At 42.8% G+C, this 15,065-nt stretch overlaps 1 protein-coding gene across 7 annotated transcripts in view; it reads left to right on the top strand.

The window, feature by feature from the left end:
* Nucleotides 1–3,878: 3,878 nt before the first annotated feature.
* The window catches only part of TTC39B (tetratricopeptide repeat domain 39B), a 78,932-nt gene continuing 67,745 nt past the window's right edge, over nucleotides 3,879–15,065 (top strand). For 2 of the 7 annotated variants that reach the window (XM_053931715.1, XM_053931717.1), the window contains exons 1-3: nucleotides 3,971–4,033; nucleotides 4,402–4,622; nucleotides 6,112–6,245. Coding sequence is in view for 1 of the 7 variants with exons in the window: in XM_053931714.1 (XP_053787689.1) it covers nucleotides 3,983–4,033 (51 nt within the window). In the remaining 6 variants the exon portion in view is untranslated. Of the gene's footprint in view, nucleotides 4,034–4,401; nucleotides 4,623–4,661; nucleotides 4,782–6,111; nucleotides 6,246–11,893; nucleotides 11,909–15,065 lie in introns of those variants that run through there. The other 5 variants (XM_053931716.1, XM_053931718.1, XM_053931714.1 and 2 more) reach the window with 5 other exon arrangements.

The following is a 15,065-nucleotide window of genomic DNA, read 5'->3' on the forward strand; positions in this document are numbered from 1 at the left end:
TGCGCCAAGAATTGAATTTATCTTAGAATCTACCTTAGCCTTCTCATACAACTACATGTATGCATCAATGCACTCTCATGTGTTTTAATTCTAAAGGGATTACTGCTGTTGCTATAGTAATGGCTGAAACACTGTTAATGTCACAGACTAGCTCAGCTTGTGGAAAGAAATAATATTTTCATACTGGTTCCCATCAAGAAGAGGTGTTGCTTCACCTCAACTGGCAAAGTTAGTGCTGGTTAAAAAACCCCTAATTGCCTAGAGGTTATGGCATGGCAGTTATAATCCAAAGGGAAATACACTGTCAGCATTTTTTTGCTCTTGGCTGCTACATCTTGTAGTTTTGATTTTTTTTTAACAGAATAGTATCTCTGACAAGTTGCTTCAAATATGTATGTCTGTGGTTTGCTTTTCTTATTTATTAATTTTTTTTGCCAGCTTCTAACTCAGTGCAGCAGTAAGAAATTTCAGTCTCTTGCTCTTGAAAAGTGTTCCTTAAATATAGTGATTCTGACTCTCACAAAAAATATTTCGCAAGGTGTTTTTGTGGGTAGAGTCACATACAGTTTGTATTGCTCAGAGTACTCACTGTTCTAATACGTAGTTTATGAAACAGTACTTATGGAACTAGGCGGGAGTTGGTTTCTGCCCTGCTTACTTGCCCTAGCTTGATCGGGGAACCTGCTAATTGTTTAATGAGTGTTATTTACAGCTTTGCTGTTTGCTTGAGTCTAAGACAGAGTAACCCAACTGTAGCTGTTTCAAGGACTGCTAGGGCAGTTTCCTAGGCTTCTTTTACAGAGAGCCTATTCTCAAAGATTATTTTCTAGTCCTCAATAAAATTGTATCAGTACCAAGTGTTTATACTGAGGTGGATTTTATTCTTCTATATTACCTAATCATAAGGGGCAGAATAGGACTCTTCATCCTTGTAAGATCTGAATTTAATTGCTTAAGCTCAAAACAATAAAAAAAGAAAGATATTCTTTTTCCAAATTGTCCCATGAATTCTTATAATGAGATAAATTCACAGTGAATAGCTATACTGTGAAAGGCTACACTAGAAGAGTTATCAAATGTCCAAACACTGTTAACACACAGAAGCATGCAAGTTATGGCTGTGAAAATGGGAAACACGTAGGCTTTTTCTGTGCGGGAATTCTATCCAGCTATACCTGACAGAGAAGAACAGACTCTCAAGGTCTTGCCTCTTCTGTCAGATCACAGCAAAATCTTTCAACACATCCACTGGAATGTTCCCTGAATATTCTTTGAAGGATTAGTAATCAACTCATAATCTTCCTAATTCTTTCTGCAAGACACCTACAGTCAAATGAATAGAAACTAGAGCTGGCTGAGAACTGCTGCAGGCTTCTCAGAGGATTAAGACCTATTATTCTTGTTCATATTCCTTCAGAAGTGATAGGTTTGGTTTTGTTTTTACAAATGGAAAACCGTGAGAGGAATTGGCAAAGATTTTCTTTAATGCTTACATTTCAAGTGAGAAGGGGAAGAATTTTTAAACTAGATTAAAGCAAATTGGGGTGTGGTTTTGAGATGTCCTTTTTGACTGTTTGACTACTATTACATTATTAAATGACTTTAGTAAAAGCAAGCACTGCAAAACTCACTAATGGCTCTGCCATTCCCAAGGCTTGTATTCAGACTTCAGTAATAATTTTCATGCCTTAGCTACCTTGATCAGACATGATTTGATACAGTCATCTCCTCCACAATTATTTTAGTACACATCTTTGTTCTGACTGGAGAAAGGCCATTGATATTACCCTCAATGTGCCCAAGAGTATAAGTGAACTAAAGGACTTGGTGGTGAAGAGAGAATACAATAATATAAATGAAACCTATCAAGAGCTAATTTTGACAAAATGGTAATGAACTAGTCCTTGATCTTGAGCTTGCTGAGTACCTTAACTCATGGAGTTACGTCTCCCATACACAGAGTAACCACGCATGACTTAAAACTCTGCTTATTAATGGGATTTCCCCAACCTAACTTCAGAAGTGTTGGTGCTATAGTACATTAACAGTTTCTACAAGAACTTAAGTGATCATGTTCATGCTACGTTTTTATTCTCTGTTGCTAGTGCATAACTGCTTAGATGGGTGGCTTCTACTGAATGGCAAAACTAGTTCTCATCCAGATCTTATGTATTAATTGTTACCCTACACATATAATACATATCCCACAGTATTCTGCTAAATAATAATGATGGTTAAAATCTGGGTTTGAAATTGAGGTAGTATGCTGCTTTAAGCTAAAGGATACCTCAAAGGGATTGCCTTTGAGGTGAAAAAACAGAAATGGAATAATGTCTTCAAAAGAGAATGATAACTTGCAGAATAATTCTTGTGAACAGCATAAAAAAGGTTTCAGGTGGAGCTGATGTAGGCAGACATGACTGTACTGTGAGTCAAATACAAAGCATGTATAAGCCTGTCTTCTGCTTTTGCATGACTGGTATATTTCATGTGCTTCAGTTCAATCCTGGAAAATATTAATATCACTGGAGTATCTTCCAACAAGTTGCCAGTAAAGAAACTCATTCAAGTGCAATATGAGAATGGGAGAACAGTGTGTCTGTGGTACCCTAACTGAATTTTGCAGGAAAGATGAGCATATTTATGCAAGGTTCCCCTTTTTACTTAGCTGAGCTGGGTAAAAATAGCATATACAGCAGAGCAGTCTATCTAAGATTAGTAGGGACACTTCAGTTGTCAGCATTGAAAACCTATACTTCTGCCTGTTCTTAGACTTAAGGACCTATCTAGACTATATTCCCAAATCTTGCAAAAAGCTCTTAAGACTTTATCTTCCTCCTGGTTAGCTGAATCTGTTCAATTCTCTTTCTCTGGTAATCTCTCTCTGGTTCTAATGGAAGCCAGACTATCAAAACTACATATATATTTTTAACAAGGGCTGTGACAGAGAACTAACCAGTAGGAAGTGGGCATCATGCTACCTGCCTTTTAGTTGGCATTAACCTCAGCTGACAGAATACAGAAAAGTGGAAATTGATAGATTTTGAGCAAAGAGCATTATGATACTGTGAACTAAAGACAGGACAAGGCGAGGTGGGGGGACTCTTAAGAGTTCTCAGAGAGCTATTTTGTGGACTTTATTTGCAAGCGAAAGCCGGCATGGTGATGAAGCCGTTCTTCCCCAGAGCCTGGCCACTGGGAGCTGAAGTGCAAGTTTCTCCCGGACATCAGATACTGAATACCTGTAGGTCACTGACAGCATCGGAGAGGCAGGGTCTGCACGCAGGCCCTTCCGCATACCCGCACAGCCCGCGCTGCCCTTCCCTGGAGCAGCTGGCCAGACGGCAGATCCCGGCCGAGGCTCCTGGCGCCCGGCACAGACCGCCACCGCTGTTTCAGGTGTGCTGAACCGGCCCGGGCTGCCGCTCAGGTAACCCGGGCACTGGAAAGGACACCGCGGGAACGACTGCGGGAAGCTTTGCGGCACCTCGGTCAGTGAAGCCGCTCACGGTGGCGCGAACCCCAGCGTGGCTGGAAGTGGGGCTGCAGGACGGGGGAAGGACGGGGGCTTCGGCATGAGTTTGGGACGACGCTCCGCTTGCTCCGACCCGTCCAGCTGCACTCTCCGACCACTCCCGGGTCCAGCGGCTCCGGGACATCCCATGCCGCCCCAGCCGAGAGGCAGCACGGGCGGTGTGGCGGGAGCGGACGCCGAGGGCCAGCGGGGCGCGACCGGCTGGGGCGGGTGCTGTCATGCAAACGAGGGGGCGCGGCCGCCGGAGCGGCGGGGCGGCCGGGGCGGGAGGAGGCGGCGAGCACGGCCCGGGCGGACCGGGCGGGAGTAGTAGGGCCGGGCCAGACCGGGCCGGATTGAGCGGGGACGGCCGGGAAGGGCGTGGGGTGGTACCGCCACTGGGCTGTGAGCAGCGGACGGCGCGCGGCGGCTGTAGAGATCTCTCGCGGCGGGTAGCGGAGACGGAACATGGCGAGCGTAGGAAACGGCACGGAGGAGAGCGGCGGCGGCGGCGAGGAGGTAAACGGAGGGCGACTGCCGAGGGGCTCCGGGCGTGAGGGCAGCGAGCGGCCGTCCCCGCCGCCGCCGCGCCGGCGGGGGAGATGCGGGCAGGGGCTCCTCTGCACCGGCCGTCCCGGTCGCCCACCTCCTCCGCGGTGGGGGCTGATGGGCGGGCGGCCGGAGAGGATAGGGGCAGGCCTGACCGCCGGTCTAGAGGCGAGTCCGTCGCCTGGAGTTCGGGAGAGTTGTCCTGGCAGCGGGGCCGCAAGCGGCCCCTTCCCGCATCCCCCTAATTTGCTTTTTTTTTTTCTTTTTCAAGTCTTCTTTTTTGTTTTTTTCCTTTTTTTTTAAATTTTTTTTTTATTATTTTTTTTCTTTAAACCCAGCTCCTGCGCTGCTCCGTGCGAGAGTGCCGCGCCGCCGCTCCGGTGTGCGTCCCTCCCGGCGGGCGGAGGCGAGGGACAGGTGTGCGGGCAGCGGCGACCCACGGCTCTGCACATTAGCCAGGCCTCGCTGTCCGGGTGTCTGAGAGGGCCCCGTGTGCGTGGGGTCTTGCATGGGCACCTTCTCTGCCTGGGAAATGCAGTTGGTCAGAGCTGTAGTTTATGTAAGATGCGTTTTTAATTTCACCGTTGTTTTTTTAAAGGTCCTTCGAACAGCCCAGGCAGAAATCCTTTCAAACGATCGCTTGAAGATTTTCCTTGTTACACTGTCAGTGTAGGAGAACACGGTAGTAGGATTCCTTGACAACACCACTCGGAAACTGGTGATTGGAAAGTATTGTCCTAGATGAACTTTTGAGAATGGTACTGCCAAACTGAGATAGTTTTAACTGGAGCGTGCTTTTAAACACAGATACACACAGTCCTGGCAGGCGCGTGTGGTAATATAGACTTGATTTTTGACTGCACAGTCTGGAATGAATTATGCGTGCATCCAGCAGCTTCTTCAGGAAGATTGGCAAGGCAAATCTGCCAAAATTTTGCTGAAGACACTTTATGAATGAGTACTTAATAGGTTGGGGATTTTTTCAGTGCCCAGTGTCTGAGATGTGGCAGTATTTTGTACGATGTGGCAAGTGACTATTGCCTACATAGGACTTGCTATGCTGTGTAGTTCAGTGGAATTAGCTTGTTCTTGATTAGGGAATGGCAATATGTGTTAGCCTGTATTTCAGAGTGTGCTGTGAAAGTTTCTACTTCCTAAGGTTATATGTGGCAGCAGTGAAGAGGATGTGAAATTGTTGAATTTCATTGTATACCAAAGTGAATCACTGCAAAATGATAATCTCTGCGAAGCTGAGATTTTTTTCCAGAGGAGGGAGAAAAAAGTTATTAACTAGTTCTTGCAGCTCTCTCAGTAAGCAAATAGTTGGAATTCTGTTGAAACAGGTATTCAGCAACTTTGTTGTAGCCCAGCTGTTCTGTATGAACAGTAGGAAAGAATATACTTAATTGAGTTCGGTGTTAAATGCTAATGCTTTTTTGAGAAAAAGAAGCTGCCATGCAAAAAAATAAAGTGAAAAAGTAGGCATAAAAGCCCAGGAAAGAGGCATTATTTGAGCAATATCTTGCAAAAAGTGTAAAATTTTCTTAGTATAAACCTAAAAGACCTCATGCTCTTTGCATGTGCTTGATTTGCTTAGTGCTTGATTCTTTGGAGTCTGAAACAGACCTGCAGTGGTAATGCAGAAAGTACTTTGATTTTCCTGGTAAGATTCCAGAGTTCAGGAAGAAAGGGCACATGGTTATCTTGGGGATGGTCACTGCTTTTCTAATAGAAGTTGTCTAGACTACTGTAGACTGTCTTTGCCTACAGGTTTCAGTGTAGTCTCTTTACTAATAAGCTTGTTGTGATTTTATGAACATGGTAATTGTTTTTAAGTGTCTTAGCATTTTTTTTTTGTGTTTGCAGTGGCTGTGATGCTGAGATACAGAGGTAGCAGAACACCTATAAGCCTTTTTTTTATGAGCTACATGCATTTAAATAGTATTGTTTACATAGAACATGGCAGATGGGAGCTCTGCTTCCTGATTTAAGTGTGCATGCTTAGTACTATATGAACATAGCTTTTAGCATAGAATTTTGCTTTGCAGGGACTTGTGAATGCTTCTTCGCCCCTGAAGCTTTGAAGAGGAGTATGTTAAGCTAAACCTTGAAGTTGTTTCCTGCTTAACAGGATATAGACCAGCAAGAACCTTTCTTCTAAAGTCCAAGCGTAAGGTACCAGGTAGCTGCCCCCTTCTGTAGTCTGTCCCTGAATGAAATTTGTGCTTTTCCTGATGCTTCTTGCAGCTCAAGGAGTGCCAGATACCATGGGGTTTTTGTTTGTTTGGGTTTTTGTTTTTCTTTTTGTTTGTTTGTTTGGGGTTTTTTGACAATTTTGTCTGTTTTTTTTTTACCTGATTTATGTCTCATTGGCTGCAGCTGTGGCTTTCCAGTGGAAACAGCAAGAAAATGGCATGAAGTATAAATAAATCCTTGATTTTTTTTTTAACTAACATAAGTGTATTAGTCTGTTGGTGGTTTTTTTTTTTTTTTATTTTATTTAAAGGAAAAGAAACCCACCAAGAGGAACTAGAGACCTAAGACTAAGAGGCTGTATAAATGAGATAGTGTTATGGGTATGCCATCTGGGAAAACAAATGGCTGTTAAACTCAGGATTTTCCTGAGTGCAGTGTTGCTTCTGTGGTGTTTAAGTGTGTTTGTGGTCTTTCTCTGCTAGGAAGCAGTTTCCTGATTACTATATGATCAAAGTGTTCACCTGTGGTGTGGCCAGTTGTGAACTCAAACCTGATATACCATCAACACTTAAACCGCTATATGACACTGAATTCACCACCTAAAAGAATTCACACTGGTATTCCTTTGGAATGGATTGGAAATCTAGGACAGATACACTTAAGGACATTGTAGCATTCCCAGCCACTGGAGAGTCTTCAAGCAAAACTTTAATTCTTCTCCCCATCCACCCTTTTCCCATCCCCCCTCACTGTCTGAAGATTACTTAAAATAGCGGGCCAGATCTGCTTCCCATTAAGTTCACTCTTTGCTGCCCTGGTTTTTCAAAGTCCTAAAGCCAGCTTAATTGGTTACTTGGGGATTCCCTATCAATAAAAAAAAAATAACCCACAAACCCAGTCAGGGTCCTTGTGTATCTGACGGTTGTGGCTAGACAGAAAGATTTATGATTAAGAAGCATCTAGATGCTAAAAGAATTCCTTACTTGGCTGAAGGGAGCCAGACTAAGGATTATTTACAGATCTGAAGGTGATTTGGTGCCCTTGCTGTGGTAAACTCTACTTTTGTCCTGACTTTTTCTGGGATAGAGTCAATTGGTGCTATGCTGTGTTTTGGATTTAGTATGAGCATCCTTTGAACAACAGTGATTTCTAGTTGTTGCTAAGTAGTGCTTACCCTAAACCAAGAACTTTCAATGTCTTATGCGCTACCAGCAACCAGGTGCACAAGAAGCTGTGAGGGAGCATGGCTAGGATGAGTGGCCTGTATATTCCATGATCTTGAACATCATGCCTAATATATAAACTGTGGGGAGCTGGCTGGGAGGGGCCAATCACTGCTTGGGGACAGTCTGGGTATCAGTCAGCAGGCAGGGAGAAATTGTATTGTGGATTGGTTCTTTCTCTTGGGTTTTTTCTTTTCTCTTTCTCCCTTTCTATACTGTTGTTATTGTTATTAATTCTACTTTATTTCAATTATTAAACTGTCTTTATCTCAGCCCATGGATTTTATCTTTTCCACCCAATCTTATTCCCATCTCACTGGCAAGAGAGGAGAGCAAATGAGTAGCTGTGTGATACTTGGTTGATGACTGGTGTTAAACCTTTTTCTCGTGTCAAATAGAAAGTATGATGAGTTCAGGTAATAATAAATCTGACTATAACACGTTAGAACAAATTTTTAAAAGCGTTTGTTGTATTAGTGACATGGGAGGAATACAGAGATGCTGCTCCCCATTGTAAGGATAAAATTTGTGTGTTCAAAGCTCAGCTGGAGTTGAAGATGGCCAGGACTGCCTGAACAATAAAAAAAAAGGTTTTGTTATTTGATATGTCAGTAGCAAAAGGCAGTGCAGAAATAATGTTAGCCCATTACAGGACGAGGACAATCATTTCACAAACAGAGACATAGACAAGGCAGAGATGTTTAATGCTTTCTTTGCCTCTCTTGTCAACACTGAAAATGGGCTAAGCATGTCCCAGTACCCTGAGCTGGAGGACCATGGCTATGAGAATGAAAACTAGCTGAATCCCCAGAAGTCTGTGAGGCCTGATGGGATTCAGCCACAAGTACTCAAAAGAGCTGGCTGATGTCATTCATCACAAGATCTCTTTCAATGACTTTTGAATGGTCTTGGGAATCTGGAGAATCTGTTCATCACTATAAAGCAGACTGTAATGGTAATTTTATACCTTGGGGTCCCTCAAAAAGAATCCAAACAGCTCTTCTGATGCCACAACTTGGTACAGGAGTAACGCTGAAACAATTAGACCAATTAGGGTGTTGGCTGAGTAAGGAGTTCAATGCTACCTCCCTTGCATTAAGTGATATGTTAACAGATATCAAAGGTACCAGTCAATTGCAATTGTGGCTAACATTTTTCCAAGAGAAGGGACTATGAAGGTGATCCTGGAAACTACAGGCCTCTCAGTCTCACTTCAGTGACCAGTAGAAGTGTGGAGAAGATTATTCTGGGAATTACTGAAAAACATCCAAAGGACAATGCAGGTATCAGTCAGAGCCAGTATGGCTTCATGAAGGGAAAGTCCTACTCAGAACCATCAGAGGAAGAGAAGATCTTTAAATATGTCAAGAAGGTGACAGTCTCTAACTCCATTGATGGGCATTGCAGCTGGAGCAACCCTTACAGGTATCAGCCCCTCCTATAAACAAGAAGAAATGGACACAGAAGTCAGCTCATAGTAAAGTAGGGTGAAGCAGGGCTATCGCAAGAGCAGGAAGAAAAGACAGAAAAGAGACAACAATTCAATACCTTATATGTGAGTGAACTGTGGAATATATGAAGAGACTTCACCCATCCTCCAGATGAGCACTTTGTTACCTGCCTGCTTTGGTGCTGCAATAACAGGGCTAGTAGCCTGGAATTTTAGAGTAGGGAAGCAGCTGGGATTTTTTTCTACAGAAGGGGGCATTAACAAGGGAGTCCTCTGGAGGGGACTCCTGTCGAGTGTGAGAGGTAGCTCTTCAAGGGTGATGTTATATGCCACCCAGACTAGTGGACCGCCATGTCCAGTACCTGAGGGAATCAACCATGCTAGAGATGATTTATTATGACCAAAACAATGTGCAGTTACTCACAGATCCAGGTGAAATCCAGTGTGCATGATGGATAGGGGTAGTATTATGAGTGGAGTGCACCATGCACCATTGTTGTGTGCGAGTTTATTGGTGGTAATGAGACAAAGCTGGGTAGCTGGTGAGACAAAGAGGCAGTGATGGTGGGTAAGGTGGCTTGCCAGCTCTGGCAATACTGAGTCACTATGGACTTTGCTGTGGAAAAACTGATTGAGAAATGGGAAAAACTGTTCCAGGAGTTCCAGCAACAAAAAAATAAGATAGATCCTACTCCCCACCTGTACTGGCCAGTATCTCTGCTGTTAAGAGTAAGTGTTCTTCTGCTCAAGAGAGAGGATGTAGAGGGTAGACACAGTGGGTTGCTGTGTGTTTTTATCTGAGGGATCACAGAGTAGATGTGAGAAAGTGGGATAGAAAACCTATCTTCAACCCTAGAGGCATTGGTACCTGAGTTGTAGGGAAAAAAAATCCCAAAAGGTTTTTTTACCAGGAAAGTTGTTCCTCCAGTCTCCAGTGGCAGTTTACCAGAGTGGAAGGTCTTATCTTACTCCTAATTTTTGGGAAAGAAATTCTAATCTCATTTTCTTTATATGAAGTAAGTGGACAGTCGAGTGACTAGGAGTGGAGGGGCCATGCTCCAGCCAGGTGGAGGAGAGGGGCAACCATATTTATTAGACTCTGTGGATCTGATGACCTAGCATGTCAGACCCATGGGTGTGTAAGGCTCTAGCAAACCAGTGCAGACTCAAGCTATAAAGAACTCATTTGTACTTTTGGAGTGACAAGGGCATCCCAGTAGCTGACTGTTGGAGGCTGAAGTGAACTTGACTGGGAATGAGTGACAAAAGCACCTTACTGCGATGGCCCCAGAGGCCCTATGCATCCTTGGCACAGGCTATCTCAGGAGAGTACATTTCAAGGGCTTAAAAGGTACCAGTGGGTTTTTGTTGTCTCTGCCTAGGACCAGCAGAGACACCATGATTCTCACCCAGAAGCTGATCAGTCGACTCCAGAGCCAAGGAGTGATCAGCAGGACCCACTTACCCTCTGATAGCACCATATAAGCAGTCAAGTCTAAGGGAGAGTGGAATCTGACAGTAGACTCTTGTGGCCTGATTGAAGTCATGCCACCTCTAAGTGCTGCTGTACTGGACATGTTGGGACTTCAATGACAGCTGGAGTCAAAGGCAGCCAAGTGGTGCCACAACTGATATTGTTAGTGCATTTTTCTCAATCCCTTTGGCAGCAGAGTGTAGGCCACAGTTCACTTTTGCTTGGAGAGGTGTCAAGTACACCTGAAACTGACTGCCTCAAGGTTCAAACACAGCCCTGCTGGGGGTGGGGGGGTGGGGGGGATGGGGTGGGGAACGAGAGGTGTGATGGGGTGAGAGAGCATCTGCGTGGTATTTAGTTGCTGGCTTAGTTGTAGGTACAAGCCATGACAGGCTTGTATTAAGGACAGCTTGGCCAATTCAGCTTATCTGTGCCTCATCTCTAAACTAAGCTATTAAGGAAAATTTAGGTAACGAAGGTCTTATGATGCATGTTGTACTCTCTTGAACTGCCCAAGCAGGGATAAACACTGTATAGGCTGGCTTTACCAGCCTGGACAGTTTATCTTCAGAGCTAATTTCAAATGAAACCAGCATCGTCTTTAATTCAAAAGCCGGTTAGTACTTGGTTTAAGTACTCAAGAATTTCATCCACTGCTGCAGCAGCTGCTGCACTTATGATGAAAGAACCTCCTAGTGGTATGCTTCTTTACATTAGTAGCTTAATATAATAATGCACTTTAGATTAAATTATAGAATGTGCCACACTGGCTATTCTCTTGCTCCTGTTTATGCTGAGGATTCTTCTGCAGTCTCAGTGGTAAGAGATGGTAGTAGCTGCATTTCCACAGAGACTTTGAGAAACTGGAAGCAAGCTATTGTGGTGCCTTTTTCACCTTAAAAACTAGAATGTGTTGGAAATATGGAATTGGGAAGCATAGTGGGGGTTCTTTCTCTTGAAGGATAATTTTTCTTTTAAACATTCTCACCTGACTTGTATGGTTTTGTTTCCTTGAGAAAAACACTTTAGTCAGCTGAAGAATGTAAAATTTGTACTCCTCTTGTCTGCTTTTTCCAAAGTGTTGTGCTTTGGCACATGGCTCATCTGTTTTTCCTACTTCTGTGTTGGTCTTTCCTAGTGTCAGAGCACATCTGCATCTAAGATAAGGACTATTCTATTTCAGAAGCACAAATGGAAAACTAAACATGACTACTAGTTTCTTTTTTATTAAACAAAATTAGGTCGCTGTCTGTCCTTCCAAGATTCTGAAGTTCTTAAGTTCAAACAAAACTTAGCTTTACTTATAGGTGTACCTGTTGAGAGATCTGTGTTTCCTTGTGACTACTATTCAAAATAAGGACATGTACTTCAATTTTATATTACCTATGTTGTTCTGAGATGGCTTACTTCTATTTTTTGCGTTTTTCCATTTCTTACTTGCTTCCTAAAGTCACACATTTGCGTTCCTTGGTTGATTGAGGCCAAATTTGAAAGCTGATTAGGTAAAAAACCCCATGTCTTTATTGATTTATTGTAGGGAAAAAGGAATATGCAGTATTCCAATTAAATTTTCTTACTTAATATTAACCTGTGAGCTGTTTCTCCTCAGAGCAAGAGATAAAAAGGTACAGAAGATAGGAGAAAAGGTGGGATCACTGTAGAAAGCACCATGTGCCTCCTAGGGAGGCAGAGCTGATGTAAACTGGGAAAGCTATGTACCTTCCCTTTTAAAAGGGAAGTAAATTTGCTTTTACTTCTTTTCTGAGGTTTGATTTGGTTTTTGGGTTGTTTTTGTTTGTTTGAGGTTTTTTGGTTTTGTGTGGTTTTTTTTTTTTTTTTTTCCTTAGAGGAGAGGTGTGAGGTGGTGATACTTAAATGCTTACTTGTATATGAATGGAAAACAGTATAATCAAAAGGAAGAGTTAGCTTTTTCTTAAGGTTTTGGGTACTCTTTGTATATTGAACTGCTGCTGTTCTAGTGTGGGAAGTAGCATCCAATATCTTTTAATGTAACCTTTCCTTGGAGCAGTGGAAGTTACTGTCATTACAGCTCTAAATTGTATAATTGCCTTGGTAATTGTAGCTAAAAACTTGCCAGCCACTGTAGAATCACAGAATGTTGAAGGATTGAATTGACATGAAACATCATCTGGACCCAGCCCTCCCACCCAAGGCAGGGACACCTCCCACAAGACCAGGTTGCTCAAGGCCTTGTCCATCCTAGCCTTGAACACTGCCAGGGTTGAGCCATCCACAACTCAAGAAAGACAGTTCTGTTTCTTCCACAACCTAGATGGAAAGACAGTTCTGTTTCATATGTAAGCTTAAAGGGGGATGGTTTTCTTCTTGTAGTTCCAGTCAATCCATGTGAGATTTATGACTTTGTGTAAACAGGTTTGGTTCTGCAAATGTTTGTTCTTCTTTTGCTGACATATTGGTTGGTGCCAGCATGCTTGGAAAAACCTCTAGACCAGATGAGCTCATTGAAACTGTCAGAAGTTGATGCCTTGGCTTGGATAAAGGTTCTTGCTGGGCCCCTCTCTTGGCAAAGTGGTTGTGTGTTGAAAGAGAAAAGGAACTTGGTTTCTTCTTGGCAGACCATACATTAGTTTCACAGCATGGACCAGGATGACTCAACACAGGAGTAGGTCATAGACATGTTTGATCTTGTGCCTCCTGTCTTAAGTAAATCTCTCATAGCTTGCCTGACCATAAGGACATATTTGGAACTTCCCTTGCTATTGCAACTAGTATGGCTTTCTTTTCCTGTGTGACACTGGCACAGGAGGTAGAGATAAGGTCACAGTTGTTGGTGACAGGTTGGCAGGAATACTGCCCAGCACACCATGTCCATCTAGTCGGCAGTAATTTCAACAAATGCTGTTTCTTCTGGATTAATAGAAACAGTACTATATTTGAGGGAACAGAAATGATAGATCACTGCTCTCATTTTGAAAAAGGAGCAAAACTGTGCAGCTAAAGACTCAAGAAGCAGTCTGAGAATTGGATACATGTTGCTGTTAGTACGTGTTCTGATTAGAGCCTGGACATGGCCAAGACCTGTGTGCCACAGTCAAGTATCTGCTTAAATAGTCAGAAATGGGAGAATTTGTGAGAGCTGAAAATTCCTTCTGCTTTTCTAAGCCCTCTCAGGTTCAAAAAAAAAAGGTTTCTGCTAAGTCAATAGTAAGTAAATATGACAGACATGTGGACTTAGGCCCAAACACCAAGTGCTAATGTTTCTTATCAAGCAAGTAAAGATTTGCTTGTCATCTTATTCTGGAGTAAGGAAGTGTGATGCTGTTACCACATACTAAGGCAAGATAATTTAATATCTTAGTAGCAATGGTATTTTTTGTTGTGATGCAGTGAATGTATCATGCTTTTATTGCAGTACTCTTATGCATTCACTTTTCAATAAAGTGGTATATAAACTTTTGCAAGCCAGTGTTTGGATGTGCAGCACTCCTTTGATTTCTTGTCATCCCCAGAAGTCAACCTCACATGCACTTTTGTTCTCCAGAAATCCTCTTATTGGAGGGTCTACGAGGACAGTCTGTCATCCAAACAGAGAAGAGGGTAGTGGAAAACCTGTTTCTGAAAATAATTGTGTGTCTGGCAATTCTTGGCAGCACTGGTTCTTCTAAAAAGTGTAGTGTTGGATAGGTGAGTAGGAATACTTGTCTGTAACTAGTAGTAGGCCAGAGGAAAGAAAAAATGTTTCGATTAATTTTAGTTGAGCGAAGTTGGATTATAGTGATGACAGAGTATATCACACTGACTTTTGTTTTCACCAAGAAATAATGGACTAAGATGAAGATGTTTTATCTGGATTCTTTCCCTTAGGACTGTTGTTGTCAAATCCAGTGGGGCAGTTGGTAAAACTTAATGGCTTTGTGGCTCTGTCACTTTGGGTTCTGTTTTGTGGTTTTGGTATTTGTTTGTTTGTGTTTTGGTTTGATGGTGGGGATTTTTGTTGTTGTTTTTGGGGGTTTTTCTGGTTTTTTTTTTTTTTTTTTTTTTTTTTTTTTTTTTGTTTTGTTTTGTTTTGTTCTTTGTTTTTTTCCTTTTTCTGCCAACTTACTAAGTTTCCAGGGCTCGAGACTATTTAATATTTTTCTTTTTTTTCCCCCTCTCTTTAGTATGTATAGTAATTTATGGTTAAACAGCTACTCTAAGGTCCTGTGGCAAAACCTGAGCTTGCCCTGGAAATATGGTGGAGTGGTAGAACTACCAGTTGTGGATTTGGTAAATCCATCTCTTTTTAGGTATATATTATGGTTTAAGCCCAGCTGACAGCTCATGCAGCCGTTTGCTCACTCCCCCACCAGTGAGATTGGGGAAAGATTCAGAAGGGTAAAAGGTAGAGAACTCATGGGTTGAGATAAAGGCAGTTTAATAGGGAAAGCAAAAGCTGAGCTCAAAAACAAAGCAAACCAAGGAGTTAATTCACTGCTTCCCATGGGCAGGCAGGTGTTCAGCCATTGCCAGGAGAGCAGGGCTCCATCACAGGTGACAGGGACTTAGGAAGACAAATGCCACCACTCCATAGACTCCCCTGCTTTCTTCTTCTTCCTTTCCTTTACATACTGAGCAAGATGCCACATGGTCTGGAATATCCCTTTGGTAAGTTTGGGTCGCCTGCTCCTGCTGTGTCCC

The sequence above is a fragment of the Vidua chalybeata genome, chromosome Z, assembly GCF_026979565.1.
Source record: "Vidua chalybeata isolate OUT-0048 chromosome Z, bVidCha1 merged haplotype, whole genome shotgun sequence".
Taxonomy (NCBI): domain Eukaryota; kingdom Metazoa; phylum Chordata; class Aves; order Passeriformes; family Viduidae; genus Vidua; species Vidua chalybeata.